This window comes from Bos indicus x Bos taurus, chromosome 11, assembly GCF_003369695.1.
Source record: "Bos indicus x Bos taurus breed Angus x Brahman F1 hybrid chromosome 11, Bos_hybrid_MaternalHap_v2.0, whole genome shotgun sequence".
NCBI lineage: Eukaryota > Metazoa > Chordata > Mammalia > Artiodactyla > Bovidae > Bos > Bos indicus x Bos taurus.
The window spans coordinates 87,219,571-87,239,273 of record NC_040086.1 but is presented as its reverse complement, the minus strand read 5'-3'; the positions used below and the strand labels follow the sequence as shown (position 1 = coordinate 87,239,273).

Below are 19,703 nucleotides of genomic sequence, written 5' to 3'. Positions count from 1 at the left end.
GAGCTGGACGCGACTAAGCATGCAGGCACAACAGATTCTTTTCTAGTGATTCCAAAGTCTGGGCAGGACCAAATTGCCTCAATACTCTAGGTGAGATGTTGAGTAGAACAGATCAGATGTGGCCCCTTATGTGGGGATTGGGCCCTTCCGGAGCTTTTGATGCCTGTATTGAACTTGTGTCTTTGTATGTGAGAGCCGTGTTCTCTGACACATCATTGTCCAAGCTTCAGGAAGTAGGGTTTCTGACACAGCCCTGAGCAAACCCTGTCTTCTTGCTGGCCCTGGGAACCCTGGGAGTCGGTGCATGTGTGGGCAGTAAAAATTGATCAGATTTTGTGAGAAAGATAGTTCAGTAGTGATGTTCATTTTTATTTGCTGTTTCCAAATCTCTTTTTATATCTCAAGGGAAAGTCAGGAATGGATTAGAGATGACCTCCTAGGAAAATAAAAGCTAATTCTCTATAATTATGTTTACTGCCTTATATTAGTCCCTACCTACTCTTTCCTACAAAATATTGGAAAACAATGCTTTTTTATTGCATTCTTTCTTTGTATTTAACCACTCTGTCAAATATCTGATGCCTTGGGATCATTTTTTCTGTTTAAAATTGTCAGCAGCAGTCACATCTGTTTTTAGCATCCAGCAAAAAATAGTCATTGCTGTGTTAGAACTAGGACTTAAGAAGCAGGTATTGAAAAGGGCTTCCCCGGTGGCTCAGTGGTAAAGAATCCACCTGCCAAGCAGGAGATGTGGATTCTCCGTCCCTGGATCAGGAAGATCCCCTGGAGAAAGGGAATGGCTACCCACTCCAGTATTCATGCCTGAAGAATCCTATGGACAGAGGAGCCTGGTGGGCTACAGTTCATGGGGTCTCAATAGTCGGAAACGACTGAGCAACTGAGCTCACGTTGAAAATGGATTCAAGAGGAGATTCAGGAAGGCTGGATGTCCAGAATCTGTCTCTCTGGGCAGAGGTGTGCTCTGTGTAAGATGATCTGTCATTGTACTTTTTGGATCAAACTCAAAATGAGTAACAAGTACTGTTATTGATTATCTGTTGTACACCAGATATTAGCTGGCTACTTCCCTGCAGGTGTGCCTTGAGTCTTCACGAAAGTCCTGTGTTTGGTGTCCCTGTCCCAGTGTACAAATGCTTTTTCTCTCCCATCACAACAAAAAGTGACACCCCTTGCTCTTCTGTAGAGTTTTGTTGGGATAAAAGGACATTTTACCGCTGTGTCTTTTGTGATTAAAACTCCAGGTATAATTAGTCATTGAACAAATATCATTTGAGCCCTTACCATGTGCTAGGCATCGTAAGAGCTGTATACACCTATGGTGTGGTGGTTGGTCCAGGCCCTGGCAGGCTGGCACGTCCCTGGGCCTGGCTGGTTCATAGGGATAAACTGAGGGTTGGTGGAAGCAGAGTTGGTCCAGGTTGACTTGCTACACCGTGGGAGGCCAGTTTCCAGCGGGCACAGCGATCAGAGACAACTCGGGTGTGGCAAGGCGGTGGCTTTTAGGGACCACCTGCCTCCCCACCGCACTGAGCCCTGGTCCCAGGGAGGTGGCCCCAGACCGGCCTCCTCGTGGCTCTCGTATGGCTGTTCTCTGTAGCTGTGATCTAAGCTCAAGCGTGTGTTAATGAGTACATTCTCTGTATTTTAGGCCTTGGATGTGGACCGGATGGTTCTCTACAAAATGAAGAAATCCGTGAAAGCAATAAATATCTCTGGGCTGGGTGAGTATGCATTCTTTTCTAGTTTTCTTTGTGGACAATTTTGTATTCGCAGTCCTCATATCATAATGTTAATTACCGTGAGTGAATAATCAACCAGACTTCTTTTTCTGGGTGTGCAAATTAGAGAGGTGAGTTGGGATGTGTCATTCTTAGGCGCGCGTGTGTTTCTTATCTTCTGAAGTGCAGTTGAGTTTGCTGTGATCACCCTGTGTGAACAGCTTTGTCAGACTGGTTGGCGGGTGGACTCACTTCTGCCTCTGTTGTTTGGTTTGTGCTGCTTGTTAATTATGCCAGATACCGTTTCCATTTTCTCTCTTACCTGTCTTATCTGGAAAGAAAATAAAAAAGCATAATCAACTAATTTGATTGTAGTAATATTTGATCTAGGCTTTATTATATGTTAAAAACAAACATGGAACTTTTGACCTAAAAATGATGGGCTGCACGTATGTGGTGGGTCTGCTCCCTGGACAGGACCTTACAAGTGATAGAAAATGTTTTTTAAGTCTTTAAGTGACTGTGAAGTTTGACTCAGAAAGAAGATGGCAGCCTCGGGGGACCAGCAGTTGTGAGGAATCCTGAGGAGGTTGGAGCAGGAATGATGACGGGCGGAGAGAAGTGCTGGCTGGTAGAAGACACACACCGCTGCTGAGGGAGGCAGGTGCCCCGGGTGCCTACGGGCGGTGCCTAGGAGGGGAGGGGCCTGGGCTGCGCCCCCGGGAGCACCACGTTGTGCCCTTCACCGCCGTGGCCCCTCCTTCAGGGAGGACAGTGACTGGAGCAGAGGGCAGGGAGTGCTGCTGGTGGTGTGGCGTCAGGAGGAGGGCTGTGAGACCTTCTGGAAGTGCAGGTCCCACGTGACATCCCCGCCCCCCCAGCTCAAATGCAGGTGACCCACGCAGGTCCCATGTAACAGCCCCATCCCCCAGTTCAAATGCAGGTGACCCTCACAGGTTCCACATAACAGCCCCATCCCCGAGCCCAAATGCAGGTGACCCTTGCACGATGCTGGTTTGAGCTGCGCAGGTCCACCTACACGGCGATATTTTTCAGTAGCAGATTCGAATAAGGTCCATGGTTGGTTGAATCTGAGGATATGAAGGAACCACAGGTATAGAGGGCTGGCTATAAATTATACCCTGATTAATCCCCACCTTATTCAAGAGTCACCTGTAAAACAGACTCAGAGAACAAACTTATGGTTACCAGAGGGGGCAGATGGGGGAAAGAGGCAGGGAGTTCGGGATGGACGTGTACACACTGCCATAAAGACATTAAAAAAGAGTCCCCTGTCATGTGAGCACAATTCTATTAGCTGCTCTGTCTCTCGTCCAGGGAGGGCTGTGCAGACCAAGACAGTGAAGAATAGTAGATTTCAGCTACAAAGATGATACTGCAGTTGAGAATAGCCAAGTATATTTAGGAACAGATTTAACAAAAGATACGTAAGAAACTGACATTGAAAACTACAAAACGCTGCTGACAGAAACTAGAGAAGACCTAAATAAATGAAGAGGTATATGGTGTGTGTGGGGGTTGGAAGACAATATTGTGAAGATGTCATTGCTTCTCAAATTGATGTTACTATTCAACACAATCCTAATCAAAATGTCAGCAGGGGAACTGACAAGCTGATTCTAAAAGTTAACAAATGCAGCCAAAACAGCCGAAGATCTACATGGAACAAGGGAGCCACAACCCTCTCCCATCCCTTACACAAAATATTAATTTGAAATGGATCACAGATTTAAGTATAAAAGCTAAACCTACAAAACTTCTTGAAGAACACAGGAGGATATCTTTGACCCCTGGAGTAGGCAAAAGTGTCTTGGGTAGGGCAAAGAAAGCTATAAACAAAGAAGAAAAAAAATGGGTAGACTTCATCAAAATGAAAATCTAACTTAGATAGTATCAAGAATAGCCTAACAGTTGAAGAGAAGTTGAAAATCTCATACTTGAAGAAACAGATTTAATAAGGCAATCAAAGCAAGGCTTTTCAGTAAGAATGAATGATTTGGATTCTTCAAGGGGCTAGGGAGGTTATTAAATTATTGAAATGGGCAAGTACTAGTGAAAAAGAACCGGTAAAAGGCTTGGAGATTTTTTTTTTTAAGCAACTTGTTGAAATGAAAACTAAGATTTGATAAATGACAAGCTACACACATAGGAAGACGGAATGAGTGGGGCCCCATGTTATGCGAACACAAGGAGCTGATGGACACTGTGAAATAGAAATTAAGAGCCAATGAGAATAAATTCAAAAGAGTCAATATTAGCATCCACATGAGAGGAGCTCCAGAAGAGGGAAAAGAGAGTAGAAAGGGGGGAGTTTTTTTTAACTGATAGCTGAAAAAGAGTCCCTGGAACTAAAGAAAATTTCAGATCTCAGATTTAGAGAGTCCACTAAATTCTCAGGGAAACAAGTTTTATGTAAATGTGTGTGTACTAATATCCACATGTACATATATGTATGGGTGGATATGTGTGCATATCTCAAGACTTGTCCTCCTGTTGTGACATCAAGGATAAAGAGAAAATTAAAAATTTACCGAGATGGGGACAAAAGCTTATCCATAGGAGAAAACATTTGTTGAGGAAAATAGGCTAAAAATGAATGTTGCAGAGTTTTTACTTTATAGATATTTCTCCTCCCTTTACTTTGCATACTTTATGTGTTGTAATTATATTGATGTTAAGATGATTAGACAGGTGTTAATTGTTTACGACAAGTCCCACATGCATGTGAAATAAGTTTAGGAAAGCCAAGAAGAGCTGGGAGCTAAGTTCCCCACTGAGCTGGTCCCCCACTAAACCGGAAAGCTTTTTGGGCCCGGAGTTTGTAGCACGGGGCTGCTGTGCCCTGGAGTAAGCACTTAGCGTCTTTTAGCCCTGGCTTCCTTGTCTCTGAAATAGTGCATTTAGGTTAGGATGCGGATCAGTGGTTCTCAGCCGGAGTGATTTGCCACCGTCAACACAACACACACACACACTGACAACTGAAGAATGTGTGTGTGTGTGTTTCGTGCATGCACACTCGCTATTGGTACCTAATGTTAGAGGCCAGGGATGCTGATGAAGGTCTTGTGACACACAGGACAGCCCCCAGCAAAGAATTATCTGGTCCCAGATGTCAGTAACGCAAGCTTGAGAAACCCCCATCTAGATCCTCACAGTCCTCTGCAGCTCTCTTTTGAAATTTATTTTATTGAAGTATAGTTGATGAACAATGTTGTGTTAAATTCTATGCAGCAAAGTGATTCAGGTGTACATATATACACATTCTTCTCCGTGCTTTTTCCATTATGGTTTATCACAGGATACTGAATGTAGTTTTCCCTGTGCTATACACAGTGGGACCTTGTTGTTTATCCTCGACAGCTTTTTTAAAAAAGCAACAAAAGAAAAACAAAACCACCACCATGCTTAGCTTGCCAATACGTAGGTGTTACCTGACTACCTGACAACCGCTGATTTTATGAAAGAAGGAAGTGGAGTTTTCAGTGACTAACACCTAGCTGGAAGTAAACATGTCGGGAAATTTTTATTAATTTTTTTTCCATAAACGTCAAAGACAAGAGTATAAAGCTTCTTCCACTTACTAGAGCCCTGACATTTGCTGAAACGGGTTTTTCAATACCCGAAAAGGTAGTCACCCCCCAAAAAAAGCAATTTTCCTGGTTAAAGTGGGGGGTAGACAGAATGATGATCGTCTTATGTTTTCGAACGTTTCTGTGTACCTTGGTGTTCTATACCTTTATACTCTTTGCAACACATGGTCCTCGTTTACAAAGAGGACGCTGAGGGCAAAGGCTGCAGGCGTTCTCTGGATGCTTCTGGCGCTCAGCCTCCTGCTGGCAGGGCTGTGATCAGTGGCCCCTCTGCTGCGCGGCTGCCACTGTTGACCCTGGCAGGCTGTCTTCCAGATGTCAAGAAACCACTGAGAGATGGATGTCAGTTTCTTTGACAAACAGCAGATTGCAAAAAGGATCTTAAGAGATTATTTTTTAATTGTGTTCACTTATAAACATTTGAGTTAATCATTTAAAGCTTGTGTAAAAGGGATATTTCATAGTCTGATCAGGTTCAAAAATGACCTTGAAGTCCTGCATTGAGAAGTTGTTCTGATCAGAAATAATGTGAAGTCACGTGCACACGTCTGCGTGGCCGCTGCCCGCCTCGAGGAAGGACTTCCCGTGGCTCCCGAGGCCGGCCCGGGGCCCGGCAGGGCAGCTTTTCAGCAAAAGAGCATTAGGAGGGGAAAGTGTGTGCACTTTGGCGTCCGGAAGCTGCCTGTATGAATTGAACACCACTGGTGGCTGATCCGCCTTTCTGACCTGTTGTGCGGAACGCATGCCTTAAACCTCATGACCTGCCCGCCCCAGAGTCATTTTCTGAAACACGCCTCGGTGATGTCGCTTCTGTGCTCACAACTCTGCAGTGTTTCTTGGTTGTCCACATTGATGTTCGTGAAGTTCCAATACTTGAGAGAAATGAGGAAGGACATGCTTCTGTGGACTCCAAACATTTTAGGGAAATTGGACCAAAGCACGGGTGACAGGTTTCTCTTCCTGCGAAACTAGCCAAAAAGGGTAACATGCTAGAGTGGATTGTGAGGGGGAACTGGTCTTAACCTTTTCCAGATTCATTTGTCTGTGAAACTGCTGCTGCCTCCCTGAACCTGCCCCCCCCTCGAGCCTCAGCCCAGTCAACAGGGCAGGAGACCAGACGCAGTCCCAGCTCCTGGCAGCCCCTAGACCCTAGACATCTGTGCAGAGTCCCTCCCACCTCTCCACACCCTTCTTGGTGCACACGCAGCTCCATGTGTGCCCAGGTGCCACACTTTGTGTCCTCTTTCCCCGGCACACGCTCTTCCATCTGCTTGAAATGGCATTTTGCCACTTGGTTGGAAGGGAAACTGAGGCTTCAGGAGGTTGAGGCGTTTGCCTGGAATTTTGACACCGTATTCTGGGCACCAGCCTGGTCTTTCTGAAGCACCGCACAGAGCAGGCTGACCATCAGCCTGACTTTGCAGGGGGGGGCCTCTATTTTTGTTGCCTTTTACCCATCTTTACATCATGCCAAGTTTGAGTTATTATAAGGCTGTGAGTCTGAATTTTTTTTTTTTTTTAAGCCAGAGTACTGATCCTGGAGTCTTTATTTCAGAGCAAATGTTGTCTCCTTCAAAACAGTCACCCGAGGAAACCCTGTACCTTCTCATGTGAGCTGCTGACATAGTTCACAGCATTTTGGATCTCTTCTCTAGCACATTTTCTTGATTATATTTAGTAGGGGGATTTAAGGATAGATTAAACCGTTTTAGAAATAGATGTCAGAAGTAAGCCAGGCAGATTCAGTAAGGGTTTGAGCTGCTGGCGACGATTCGGTTAGGAGCATTGTAACTACCGTCCTTCTGGCTCTGAAGACAGTTCCAGGAGGAGTCATCATAGTGGTTTGATCATCCTTCTTGTTGTTCAGTCACTAAGCCCTGTCCAACTCTTTGGGACCCCATGAACTGCAGCACGCCAGGCTTCCCTGTCTCCCGGAGTCTGCTCAAATTCATGTCCATTGAGTTGATGATGTCATCCAAACATCTCATCCTCTGTCATCCCCTTCTCCTCCTGCCCTCAATCTTTCCCAGCATCAGGGTCTTTTCCAGCGAGTCAGCTCTTTGCGTCAGGTGGGCAAAGTATTGGAACTTGAGCGTCTATCCTTCCAATGAATACTCAGAGTTGATTTCCTTAGGCAGGTAGGAAGAACGCTCATTTTATGCACTATTAGAAGAACAGTGAAGATAATTTAGTATTTATGCCTCACACTGCCGTATACTTTTTTCTGTCTCATGTTCCTTAATTTATGTGCCAGAGGGACTTCTCTGCCAAGTCTCATGGTTGGAGGTGGGTTGGCCCCATCCGACCTGAGGGCTCTCCCAGGCTGGCCAGTGCCTCTTGCTGCAGGAGCGTGTCACCTCTGTGTCTGTGTCCCAAGTGGCTCTGCTCCTGGTCTGTCCACACGCTCTCCTGTCCCAGGCCTGCCCAGCCTTCCCCATCCAGCCAGGACCTGACACGGTACTGGCCTCCTTTCACTCTCTTGTATTAGTGTCCCGTGGCCACTGTAATTACCACAGGGTGCCTTAAAATGACGGTGATTTATCTTCCAGCTCTGGAGATCAGGAGTCCAAGCTGATCTCACCAGGCTGAAATCACAGTGTGAGCTGGCTTCCTTCCCAGAGGCAGGGAGGTTTCCCTACCCTTTCCGGCTTCTAGAGGCCCCTGCGTTCCTCTACTCAAGGCCCCCTTCCATCTTCAGAGCCAGCCACGGCTGGTGCAGGCTTTCTCATGCTCCATCACTGTCTTCCTCTGCCCGGGGCTGCCATAACAGTGCCACTGGCTGGGGGGCTTAAACCTCAGACATTTGTCTCACAATTCTGGAGCCTGGAAGGCCAAGGTCAGGGCTCCGGTGTGCTCATGTTCTTGTGAAGGCTCCCTTCCTGGCTTGCAGACGGTCATCTCCGCACATGGTAGAGAGCGAGATGGAGAGTGTAGGCGTCCTAGAGCTGGTGGGCTCTCTGGTGTCTCTTTTTATTAGTGTGAGGACACTAATCCCATCTTGAGGCCCTGTCCCCCTGATCACATCTAAACCTAATCACTTCCCAAAGGACTGGCCCCCAAGTATCATCAAACTGGGGGTTCTGGCTTTGGGGGTGGGAGAGTGGCTCACGGCTCAGGCCCCAGCAACACTGCCTCTTCCCTTGTCCCGTGGTTACGTCGGGGGAGCCTCCCGGGATAATCCCAGATAAGCCTCCCGGCTCAGCTGAGCTGATTAACAACTCAAATTCCATCTGCAACCTCAGATGGCAGCACACCCTACCGTCCCCCCTCCAGGGATTAGGAGGTGGATGTCTTTGTGGGGGAGGAGACAGCGTTCTGCTGACCACACTTCCCCTCTGAATTTTGAGTTTTGAGGTCAAAACTGAAAGAGACTCTAATATGCAGACTCTGTTCACTCTTTAAATCTTGCTCTTTATTGTTCCCTAAGAGTTTTATGTCTCTTGGTCTTTGCCCTCCAATTAGATGACAAGCCCTGAGGTCTGTGACCCATTCTGAGAGGCAGTGTGGTTTAATGGGTATCAGAATCCTGAAGGCTAAGTGGGTGGTGCTGCTCAGAAAGTCACTGGGGAGTGTCGTTTACTATTCTGAGCCTCAGTTGCTGCACTTGTAAAATGAGAATGTTAATATTTCACAGGCCTGTTAGTGACAGCGAGCTGAGATAACATGGAAAAGTGAGAGACGTGATTCTGGACATACAGTGAGGCAGGTGCAAATGTACTTCTTGTGTGTTCCTTGCAGTGGCCGGCATGGAGGCTGGCAGATACACAGTGCGTGCTGGTAATACTCATTTGTATATTGTTATGTTTCTCCTGTAGGTTCTCACAGTGTCCTCTTAGCGCAGGAGAGATAAACTTATAATCCTACTTTTCTAAAATCCTTTTTTAAAATTGGAGTATCGTTGCTTTACATCCCGTATCAGTTTCTGCTGTACAGCAGAGTGACTGGGAAATTTAGATCAACAGACAGCTTCCTGGAAGTGAACGTAGGTTTAATTAATAAGGGTTCCCGAGATGGCTCAGGTGGTAAAGAATCTGCCCACCACATAGGAGACCTGGGTCATATGTATACATATATCCCCACTTTTTTGGATTTCCTTCCCATTTAGGTCACTGCAGAGCACTGAGTAGAGTTTAAGCTTGCAATTTTAGCTGTAAACAAGGTGTATATAGATTTGTGTATGAAGAAGGGGAGGCAGTCGAGATGTCTCGGAGCAACCAGCTGTGCTATTTACAGCCTGTGAGCAAAGAATGGTTTTTAGCACCTGAGTGCATATCTACCCAGTAACCTCAGGATTGCCTCTTGGCCTGTAAAAGCTTTTAATATTTCTCTCTGGCTTTTAGGAAAAGTTTGCCGACCCTTGTCTCAGAGCAGTGGTTCTGACATGTGAGAGTGCCCCAGAACCCCTTGCAGGTCTTGTCAAAGCCCAGGCTGCTGGTCTCTGCCTTCAGGAGCTTCTGGCTCAGTCAGTCCAGGATGGGGCCTGAGTATGTTCCACATGAATGAGTTCCCAGGTGATGCTGAAGCTGCTAGTCTTGAGAATACACCCCACCCCTACTTTAAACATTGGACCATGCCCCCATATATGCAAAACAATAATTTTCTCACACAATAACAAGTATATTATGTTTTCTCCCAGTTTCCAAAAGGATATCAACACAGCTAGATGTTGTTTCTCTAGATTGTCTTGTGTACAGGTTTACAAAAGCAGTTACTATGATGATTTGTTGAGAAACTGTTTCCACAGTAATTTTTCCCACCTAAAATAGACTGCTGTCTGACCTCTTAAAAAAAAAACAACAGTTCATATTTATTCTAATCCTTTCTTAGTCTAGACTTTTCGCAATCTCTTTCTCAGCTCTTAGGTGCTTTCCCCCCTGCCGGGAAGTCGATGCCAACATTTTTCAGCCGTTTGACATATCAGTGGGTGGAAAATTCATCTTTATCGAAAAGGAAGCAACAGAAGATTTTCATTTTCACTTCTCTAGAATTCCTCTAGCTTAAAAGTTTGGAGCTATTTTTACCGAGAGTGAGATATTCCTTCTTCACCCTTAGTCTGAATATCCTAGAGAAATTGGCACATCCTTGAAGTAAAAAGTACAAAGAAAGAAATGCTAATTTTTCTTGAGACCCTTATTATCTACTACCTACAAAATAAAATGAGTTCAACTTTGTTTCTCTCTGTTATTTGCAATGCTAAAAAGAATGTGGCTGTTAACACAGAGAATTATTTTTATTACCATATCATAATTAGGATAGAACGATTCAAAAATATATGTAATTATTTAGGTAGTGAAGTGTAATGTGCATTAAGCAGGTAGTATATCTGGCATGATTTTCCACCTGTTACATGAGAAAATAAGTTATAATCCTCAGTGTTTGTCAAGAATAAGGTGAAACTGGTATTTTGTTACTTTGTTGTGGCATTGAGAACTGGAGCCTGGAGTTTTTAGAAAGAAATTTGGCCATGCATATCAAGAAAAAAGGGAAGCACTGATTCATTGGAAAAGACTTTGATACTGCGAAAGATTGAAGGCAAAAGGAGAGAAGGGCAGCAGAGGATGAGATGGTTAAATAGCATCAGTGAGTCAGTGGACATGAGTTTGAGCAAACTCCAGGAGATAGTGAAGGACAGGGAAGCCTGGTGTGCTGCAGTCCATGGAGTCGCAAAGAGTCAGATGCAACTTCGTGACTGAACAACAACTACATCAAGAAAAATAAAATCATTTTTGGGGAAAGGCACAAAGATGCTACTTGCATTACTTATCAACGTGAAAACCTGAAAGCCTCCTATAACTAAGTCAGAATATAGCTCCTTGATGGAATAATGGTTATATAGCAACATGAAGAAAAATGCTTATGGTGAAACTTTCAGACAATAAAACTGAGACTACAAAATATGTGTATACCATTATCTGTGATTTAAAAAAGAATAGATTGTAATCCATGATGATAAAGCGAAGAAAGTACATCTGTTGAAGCACTTTTATAAATTTAAGAATGGAAACAATAATAATAATAATCTGACACTCATATAAAGTGTCGTTTATAGGCCAAACCCTCTTCTGAATAAATACATTGAGTCCTCACGCTGTGAGTTAGGTAATTCCATTGTAGATGAGGTCCCTGAGCCGTAGAGGAGTGACTGACCCAGGGCTGTCCAGCTGGCAGTTAGAGGAACTGAGATTCAAAACCAGGTCTGCTTCCCAGGCTCTCCTGTGACCATGGCAACCTAGAGACACTGCCTGGGGCACAGGGGTGATGGGGTGCCAGCGGGGAAACACTGGGCAGTAATGCCGTGGGGGCGTCCTAGACCTCATCCGGCTGAGCCGGAGCAGCTCTGACGAAAAACCTCCCGGTGGTCTGGTTGGTCACACGTTCACTGTGAGCCTGCATGTGACCGGCGTGCCAGAGGTGAGCACAAGTGACCTTCGGGAAGTGTGTAGGTAGTGGCCCCACTACCTGCTGTTGTTAGAGCAGCTTTCTAAGAGGAGACCCACATGAGAGCCGGAACCCCGTGGCGGTGGCGGGGGACGTGGGAAGGCCCTGGGATGTCTTCACTTGCAGGGCGTGGGGGCGAGCAGAGGGTGCATCTGAAGGCTTTCTTAGAATGAGGAAGTGAGAGGATTCCCTGCCCCTCTCTCTGGGGTAGTTTCAAGATAGCAGGTTTTGACTCAGGTCTGAGGGAGAAGTTAGCTGGGGGATCAGCCCCGGGGTGAGCTGGTCGTCGAAAGGGCTCCAGCAGAAAGAGGACTGGCGGGTAGCCCGGTGTCTCTAGGGCAGTTTAAGGGGGAGCTGGAGTCGTGGACTCGAAGACTTTGAGGTGTCTTCCAGGGACAAGGCTCTGAGCTCCTAGTTGTCTCTTCTCTGCTGGTTAAAAACAGTGACTGGAACTTAGATGGCTAATTTGTGGAATCCCAGCAACTGTGATCAACATATTAATCATGGAAGGATAGCGCATCTGAAGGAAGGCTAAGATCTGTGACTTAATGTCCCAAGTATTAACATGAATCATGTGTGGTTTGTACGTAATCAGGTATCATCACACATAATTAAATATGAATAACATGGTCATATTTTGGGGGTAGGGCATTTATGCTGGTCTAGGCTAGGGCTTTTTTACCTGGTGTGTTGGGTCTATGGACAGGCCTAAAGGGTCCATGCATCCCAAAATCTGTATGAAAAATTATGTCAGGATACCTTTTCCTGAAGAGAGAATCTACAACGTTCTACTGATTTTTATTGTACATCATCCAGTCCCTTGGACTGCAAGGAGATCAAACCCATCAGTCCTAAAGGCAATCAACCCTGAATATTCAGTGGAAAGAACTGAAGCTGAAGCTCCAATACTTTGGCCACCTGATGCGAAGAGCCAACTCATTAAAAAAGACCCTGAGGCTGGGAAAGATTGAGGGCAGGAGGAGAAGGGGACGACAGAGGATGAAATGGTTGAATGGCATCACCAACTCAATGGACATGGATGTGAACAGGCTCTGGGAGATGGTGAAGGACAGGGAAGCCCGGCATGCTGCAGTCCATGGGGTTGCAGAGTCGGACACGCAAAGAGCGACTGAACAACAACATCCAGTAGATAGGTCTCGATTTCTCACCCCCTCCCCACCTCCCCAACCCCGGGTATGCTGCTGCACCAATTTTATACAGAGGTGACTGGGGTTGTGTTCAGTTAGTTGCACAGACTCCAAGTGTCATTTTTAAATTTTTATTTAACTGTTTATTTAACTGCACCACTTATGCGGGATCGTAGTTCCTCAACCAGGAGTCAAACCGACGCTTGCACTGGACCACCAGGGAAGTCCCCCCAAGTGTCATTTTGTTGCCATTGATATAGGGCAGGATCAAAGAATATCAGGTGATCACAGGCAACAGTTGACACATTTTAATAGCTCGCACCGTGACCTTCTGAACTGATTATTGGCTTCCTGTGCCAGACATCCGCAGCGGTGACATCCAAAGGTCTCCATAAGTCAGAGGGGACACCCCAGGGAAGTCTTGATGGAAGTGAGTTCCGTGTGAAGTTTTGAAAGTAGGAGGGGCCCGGTGTGTTGCAGAGAGCAGAGGACATGGTGAGACCTAGGGGCGAGGCCGTCTTTCCAGATGCCTGTGTGCCTGGCTTGAGCGGGACCCAGAGGGCTTGTGAGAGAGGACAGGAGTTCTCACCAGCCCTCCTGGTGGCAGGTGCTTGCGTCTCATGAGGGACGATGCAGGTACTCAGGCCAGCTTGCAGAGGCTGTGTCTGTCATGTCAGCTGGCCCAGGAGAAGCTGGTCCAGAAAGACGGATTCTGGTCATCTCAGAGGCACAGAGAGCCAGGGTCAGTGAGCTGTTGTATCTGGCATTTCAGATTTCTCTCTTTTATTTATTCCTTGCATTGTTGTCTGATGATAAAGATAATATGAGCTTAGTTTAGAGCATTTTTAAAAATCCAGAAAAGCAGTGGATCAAAGTCAGGGTCCAGTGCATGCCCGCCTCTCTGAGATGGGAGGGGCTGGGCTGTACTCCTAGTCTGAGGTTCCCAGGCTGTGACTCTGGCCAAACAGAATTGCCACCTGGCCCCGCAGACTGTCTCCTCCAAGAAATGCCCTCTTGAGGAGGACACAGCGATGCACAGGAAAGCACCTGGCTTGCACCAGCTGCCAGGTACGGAGCACCTGCTCTTTTAACACCACCTTAGCATTTTGATGTTCTTTCCTTTCAGCCTTTTGCCTACGTTTTACATTTTTAAAAAATTGAGATGAAATATATAGTTCTGTGTCCTGCCTTTTTTTAGCTTGGCATTCTGTCCCGACCATATTCCTACATCATGATGTTGAAAGCTTACATAATATTCCATTTTATAAGAGATACTCTTAACCATTTCCATATCGTTCGAGCTTCATGCAGTTTCAGCTTATCAGTGGTTCCCTGTATATATCTCTAAGCACTGGATTATTTCTTTGGGATAAATTTCTAGAAATAAGAGGGAATGACAGACAACAACGTTTGAAAAACTTTTCATGCAGATTACCAAATTGTGAATGGAAAGATTGTTATCTGGGATGACTCCAGAAATAAACGTTCTAAAAATGGTTTTCTCCCATGGGGTGTTCACAGGGTTGAGATTCTGTTAGGCAGAGAGGATTATCTTTGACTCTGGGAAACTGCTTTCCCATGTGCTGTTTGCCGAGAGTCAGATCTGGAACCAGGGATGTGCAGGGCCCACGGCCTGAGGGGAAGTGGCCCGGCCTCCTTGCCATTGAGTTGTGCAGGTTCTCCTGATGACACAGTTGTGGCTCACATTTGAATGTTAATCATCCTCTAGGTAGGGTTTTTAAAAAGCTGTGACTGTAGAGAATGTATTTCTCTCCTAAAATGCACCCTTGGTGGAGCTGTCTGCATGGATGCTGGGTGTGTGCAGTATCTGCTTGGATTTGCTTCCGCCTGACCCGTGAGTGGCTGGTGGGCTGGAGGGTCCCAGTCAAGGGGAGCACCGACAGGCTGCCTTCCCCCACCCCCACCCACACCCCCGTTTCTCTCTGGTCAGGGCTTTTGGAACTTTGGGTCACCAGTGCGTGTGCTTGGCCTGGAGGATTGTAGCACATGCCTGTGTTAGCCTAGAGCTGGGAATAGTGACTGTGTGACGAGCAAGTGAAGAAACGTTTCCCCGCATGCTTGGGGGGACTTGGGAGGACTGGGCACTGGGAAAGCTGAGTTCTAGTTCTCTAGCTGCATCAAACTAGCTTGTGTGAAGCTGAGCAAGTCAGTGCCCTCCCTGAGTTTTGGTGTCCTTGTCTGTGCAGAGGGAGTCTCTGTCCTGGTTTCTTTTCAGGATCCTCCAGACTGTCAAGACCCCAGGAATGGCCGTGGGTGGGTGGGACAGTGAGGCCAGTGCTCTCCTGAGATGGCCTTGCGTCAGGAGCTGGGTGCTGGCGGGCACTTGCAGACTGGGACAGTGGTCACAGCCTCTGCACACACGGGACCCCTCGGCCATTCCCCTGGGGTCAGTCAGTACCTTCCTGTTCCTGCTCGTCTCTCTTTGGTAGCACTAGGTGGGCGGTTGGCTTCCCCAACATGCTGTGGTCCATCCAGTGGGAGTAAAAAGGCTGCCCTTTTTCCTTTTGGATCCAACATTTTGCTTGAACGGCATGCACTGGGCCTCTTCCTCGTATCAGTTTTTAAACTGACATAATCAAGTAAACTAAAAGGCACCCAGCAAGGCCCGGTCTTCACCCCTGGACACACTATGTGCACCTGTCCGCTGGCCTCACGGCAGCTCTTCCTGCAAGAGTCTCTGATTGCACCCCCTTTGACGGATTGGTGGAGGGTCTGACCTTGGTGCAGTGAGGTGGGGGAAATGGGAGGGCGGCCGGCCAGGGGAGAACTGGGGTCTCACCTGCTGTGGTCTCAGGGATTCACATTCTCATCCTCTCAAGCCCGTCCCGCGTCGGAGTTTCTTGGCCCTGGATCATGAATGAGAACCAGTGAAGATGCAGCTGAGCAAGGAGGAGGTGGGGAGTGAGCTCTTCTGAGAGGGACAGCCTTCACAGTGCTCTAAATAGGAGATGAGAGACCCAGGTTGGGCTCTTTCCAGAAACTTGATTCCCAAGCCATTTATTTTAGGTTCCTATTTTAAATTTAGTTTTGGCAAAAGAAAAATAAAGCAGCTCAATGACTTTCTCTAGTAGGAACATCTCAAACTTTGGGTGATGTGGACCAGTAGGCCAGACAGACAATACATTATGTGTGAAGAGTTTACCGTCCTGATGGTGGGCACCAGGCCCAGCTGTTTCAGGGAGACGCCCGCATGGGCTGTGGTCATTTTTCAGGAAGCTTTTCAAGTGTGTTTGCAAGAAGAGAAATTGGTCTTAAAAACCTCACCTCGATCAGTGTGTGAAGAGGTTCCTGTTGACCTAAGCTGGGACAGTTTTGCACATCAAAAGACAGTGATTGCAGTGGATCAGAACGCTTGAAGTATAAATACATGAGGTGATGGTGACAGTGATGGTCCAGAACGCTCATTAATCACCATCGGGGTTGCTGGGATCAGTGCATTATTTTGAAGGTTGAAAAGGGAAAGAATTTTTATGAAAAAAAGTGACCTATACCAGGTGGTCAGTTAAAAGGCCCAGAAGGAGGAATGAGAGGAAGTGCGTCTGTCCTTCCTGGCCTTGCTGGCTGTTTGTCCTCTGTGCCGGGTTGGTTGACTACCCCTGGAGAGAAGGCAGCATCCTTTCTCCCAAGGTTGTCCCAGGCTGGGGGCAGCCTGCATGAATAGAGGATGGACTTGACCCCTGACCCACCTTCTTGTGTGATCTTGGGCAGATCATATAGACCCTCTGAACCCTACTTCACTCAGCAGATAACAAGGGATGCTGCAGCTGGTACCATGTAGTGTAATTAGGTTTAATTGAATGAAAGGCTTGTGCGCCACTTAACTGCCTTGACTGAAAACTGACACCCCCTCTCCCTGCTCACCCAGAGCAGCTGTGAGGGTCCAAGTGTGTTGTGAAGGCAGCACGTGGCTCCCGAGGTGACTGTAGCCTCCGAGTTCCTGTCTGACTCAATGGGGGCAGGGGTGGGGGGTGGCGATAGTGACATCAGCCCCAGACATCTGCTGGTGGCCGCCACACCCTTGCAGAACCACACGGAATTGCCCACGTCTTGACCGCCAGTTTTTAAATAGTTACAAAACGGTGTGTGGTTTGAAAGGACCTGCCCCTCACTGTTGGCCGTGTGTTCTAGAATTATAGGGCAAAGGAGGAGTAGCCGATCTGCCTCTGAAATAGAATTTAAAAAATATAAAACTTGCATGCCTTTGGCTTTGGCAAGGTAAGCTATTTTTAGAATGGCCCGCACAGCAGGGAGACCTCGAATGGGCTTTGGGGTCAGGCAGACTCGGGTTTTGCACCCCAGCTCAGCCACTTTCTGCCCTGCTTCCGTGGACAGTTTCCTCTCAGCGTTGTGAGAAGTCATGCATTCACGTGTAGGTTGTTGTGAGATCTGGAAGAACTGTGGACGTTGTCTGTGCTCAATGTGGATGACATCTGTGCTGCTCTTCACCGTTGTCACGGCTGCTGGCGTGTGCTGGGTGTGGGTGAGAGGGATCCTCCCCTCATTCTTTGATTCTTACCTTCTCCTTGCGAGTGTCTCACAGCAGGTCTTTGTCCTTCACGTGGCCCTGCCTGTAGCCCCGTGAGAGTAAATGCATGTGTTCCCAGGTCATCTGTGTTTACTAGGAGGTACAGACTCCAAGGTCTGGACCTGCTAAGGGCTCTTCCAGCTTTACCGCCTGTTCAGCACAGGGTGGGCTGTGTGTGTGTGTGTGTTCGCATGGTGTGTGTGTGTGTGTGTGTGTGTGTGTGTGTGTGTTGCTGAGTATAGTCTCAGAAAGAAAAGAAAGTGAAACTCGCTCAGTCATGTCTGACTCTTTGTGACCCCGTGGACTGTAGCCCACCAGGCTCCTCCATCCATGGGATTCTCCAGTCAAGAATACTGGAGTGGGTTGTCATTTCCTTCTCCAGGGGATCTTCTTGAGCCAGGGATCGAACCCGGGTCTCCCGCATTGCAGGCAGACGCTTTACCATCTGAGCCACCAGGGAAGCCCACAGATACATACAATGCATCCAGAACTCTCAGGCTCTTTTCTAGCATAGAAGATAGTCGTAATAGAAAGAAGGAAAAGGACCGAAGTGGTAGAATTAGTGTTCTCTTGTCTTTGTTAGATACTCAGGGGAATCCCGTAAGGCACCCACATGCCCCCGATGAAAGCCGAGGGCCCAGTGCCTGCCGGCAGGTGGGTGGGCGCACCATCAGTGTATCCTGGGGTCCAGCTCAGGCCCAGGGCCGCCTTCCATGAGGACGTGTCCCCTGTAGGTCCCAGCACTGCTGACAGTGGTCCCGTTTCCCTGAGGAGGACTTTGGGGGGGCCACAGGCGGTTTTTCAGGATCCATTCTTTGGTGAAGGAGCTGCAGCACGGGGCTTTCTGTGGTCACCTGGCAGCCTGGGCTGTCCTTGTGAGGCAGCAGTCTGGAGATGTGGCTGACGTTGCCTAGTGTGGTTCACGTGCAGGCTGACACGCCCGCCCTCCCGCCCTAATACAACTGTAGAGTTGTGTCACATTTCTGACTGGAGCCATGGAACTCCATGTGCCCATGCCAGGAGGCTGTTTTATTACAGACTGGCGGGTTCATTTAAAAATGCTGGCCCTGAAGTGAGGGCTCACATCCAGCCACATTGGCTAACCAGAATTCCGTGTCCCCTTCCCACCCTGCTTCTAACCCTGAGATGGGACTCTGGCTTCTGCAATTTGACAAGGATCCATGTATGATTTTGATGTCCCATGGGGCCTGGGACCCTCAGAGTTGGAGACTCAGAACCTAGGCTTTTCACGCATTAAGCTACTGCTGCCTTGGAGCCTAATGGTGATAAAACACCTTCAGATGGGTGACCAGGGTTTGCTTTTTTCATTCAGACAACACATATGTGGTCTTACATCTCAAGCACAAAGATGAATAAGACTTAGTCCCTCCCCTGTAAGCACCCGGTGTGTTGGGGACCACGCTTCCCAAGTGGTTGCATGCTTACCATGCTGAGTACAAGGCCAGGATGGTGTTGAGGACATGGGTGGGGGCATGGAAGGCCTGGAGAGGAGGGCAGGGCTCCCGGGCAGAGGGTATGTCATGAGGAGAGGTGCCCCAGCCTGTGCTCCAAGGACTGTGGCTCGTCTGTGTTGCAGGAGAAGCCAGGGTGTGTGGCTGGCTGAGTGTCCTACCAGAGGCTGGGTTCCAGGAGAGGACTAGGGCTATGGGCTGCGAGTCCTGCAATCATGTGGGCCATGAGGGGTGGAGGGGGCGTCGCCTTGGGATTTCATCGCATCAGTTAGAGATTGTGGGGCCATGGGGGGAGGTCCCCTTGGGATCTCATCACATCAGCTGGAGACCATGGGACTTGTGTGAGGTGCCTCCCTCCTGGTCATCCTGCTTGTTCTTTGGGGTCTGTTGCTGGCGTGATTGGGGGCTTCCCTGGTGGCTCAAGTGGTAAAGAATCCTCCTGCCAATGTAGGAGATACACGTTTGATCCCTGGGTCAGGAAAATAACCTCAAGGAGAAAATGGCAACCCGCTTGAGTATTCTTGCCTGGGAAATACCATGGACAGAGGAGCCTGGTGAGCTACAGTCCATAGGGTCGCAGAGTCAGACACAACTGAGCACTCACACGCACGCTGCTCCGATGGGTGGTTGTTGGGACGGCAGAGTTATTTCTGTCCCTGGTGCAACTTGACTTTTCTCAGATTTTCAGGCTTTTAACAGGTCCAATTTTGCTCACACGTCAGGACCTGGCAGAGGGCAGGCCTGGAGTG

General features: G+C 47.7%; 1 protein-coding gene across 4 annotated transcripts in view; it reads left to right on the top strand.

Annotated features, from left to right (window-relative positions):
* Positions 1-19,703, top strand: part of ASAP2 (ArfGAP with SH3 domain, ankyrin repeat and PH domain 2) — a 158,276-nt gene that overhangs the window by 45,487 nt on the left and 93,086 nt on the right. For all 4 annotated transcript variants that reach the window (XM_027556112.1, XM_027556113.1, XM_027556116.1 and 1 more), the window contains exon 2: positions 1,670-1,742. In XM_027556112.1, the coding sequence (XP_027411913.1) occupies positions 1,670-1,742 (73 nt within the window). The remainder of the gene's footprint in view (positions 1-1,669; positions 1,743-19,703) is intronic.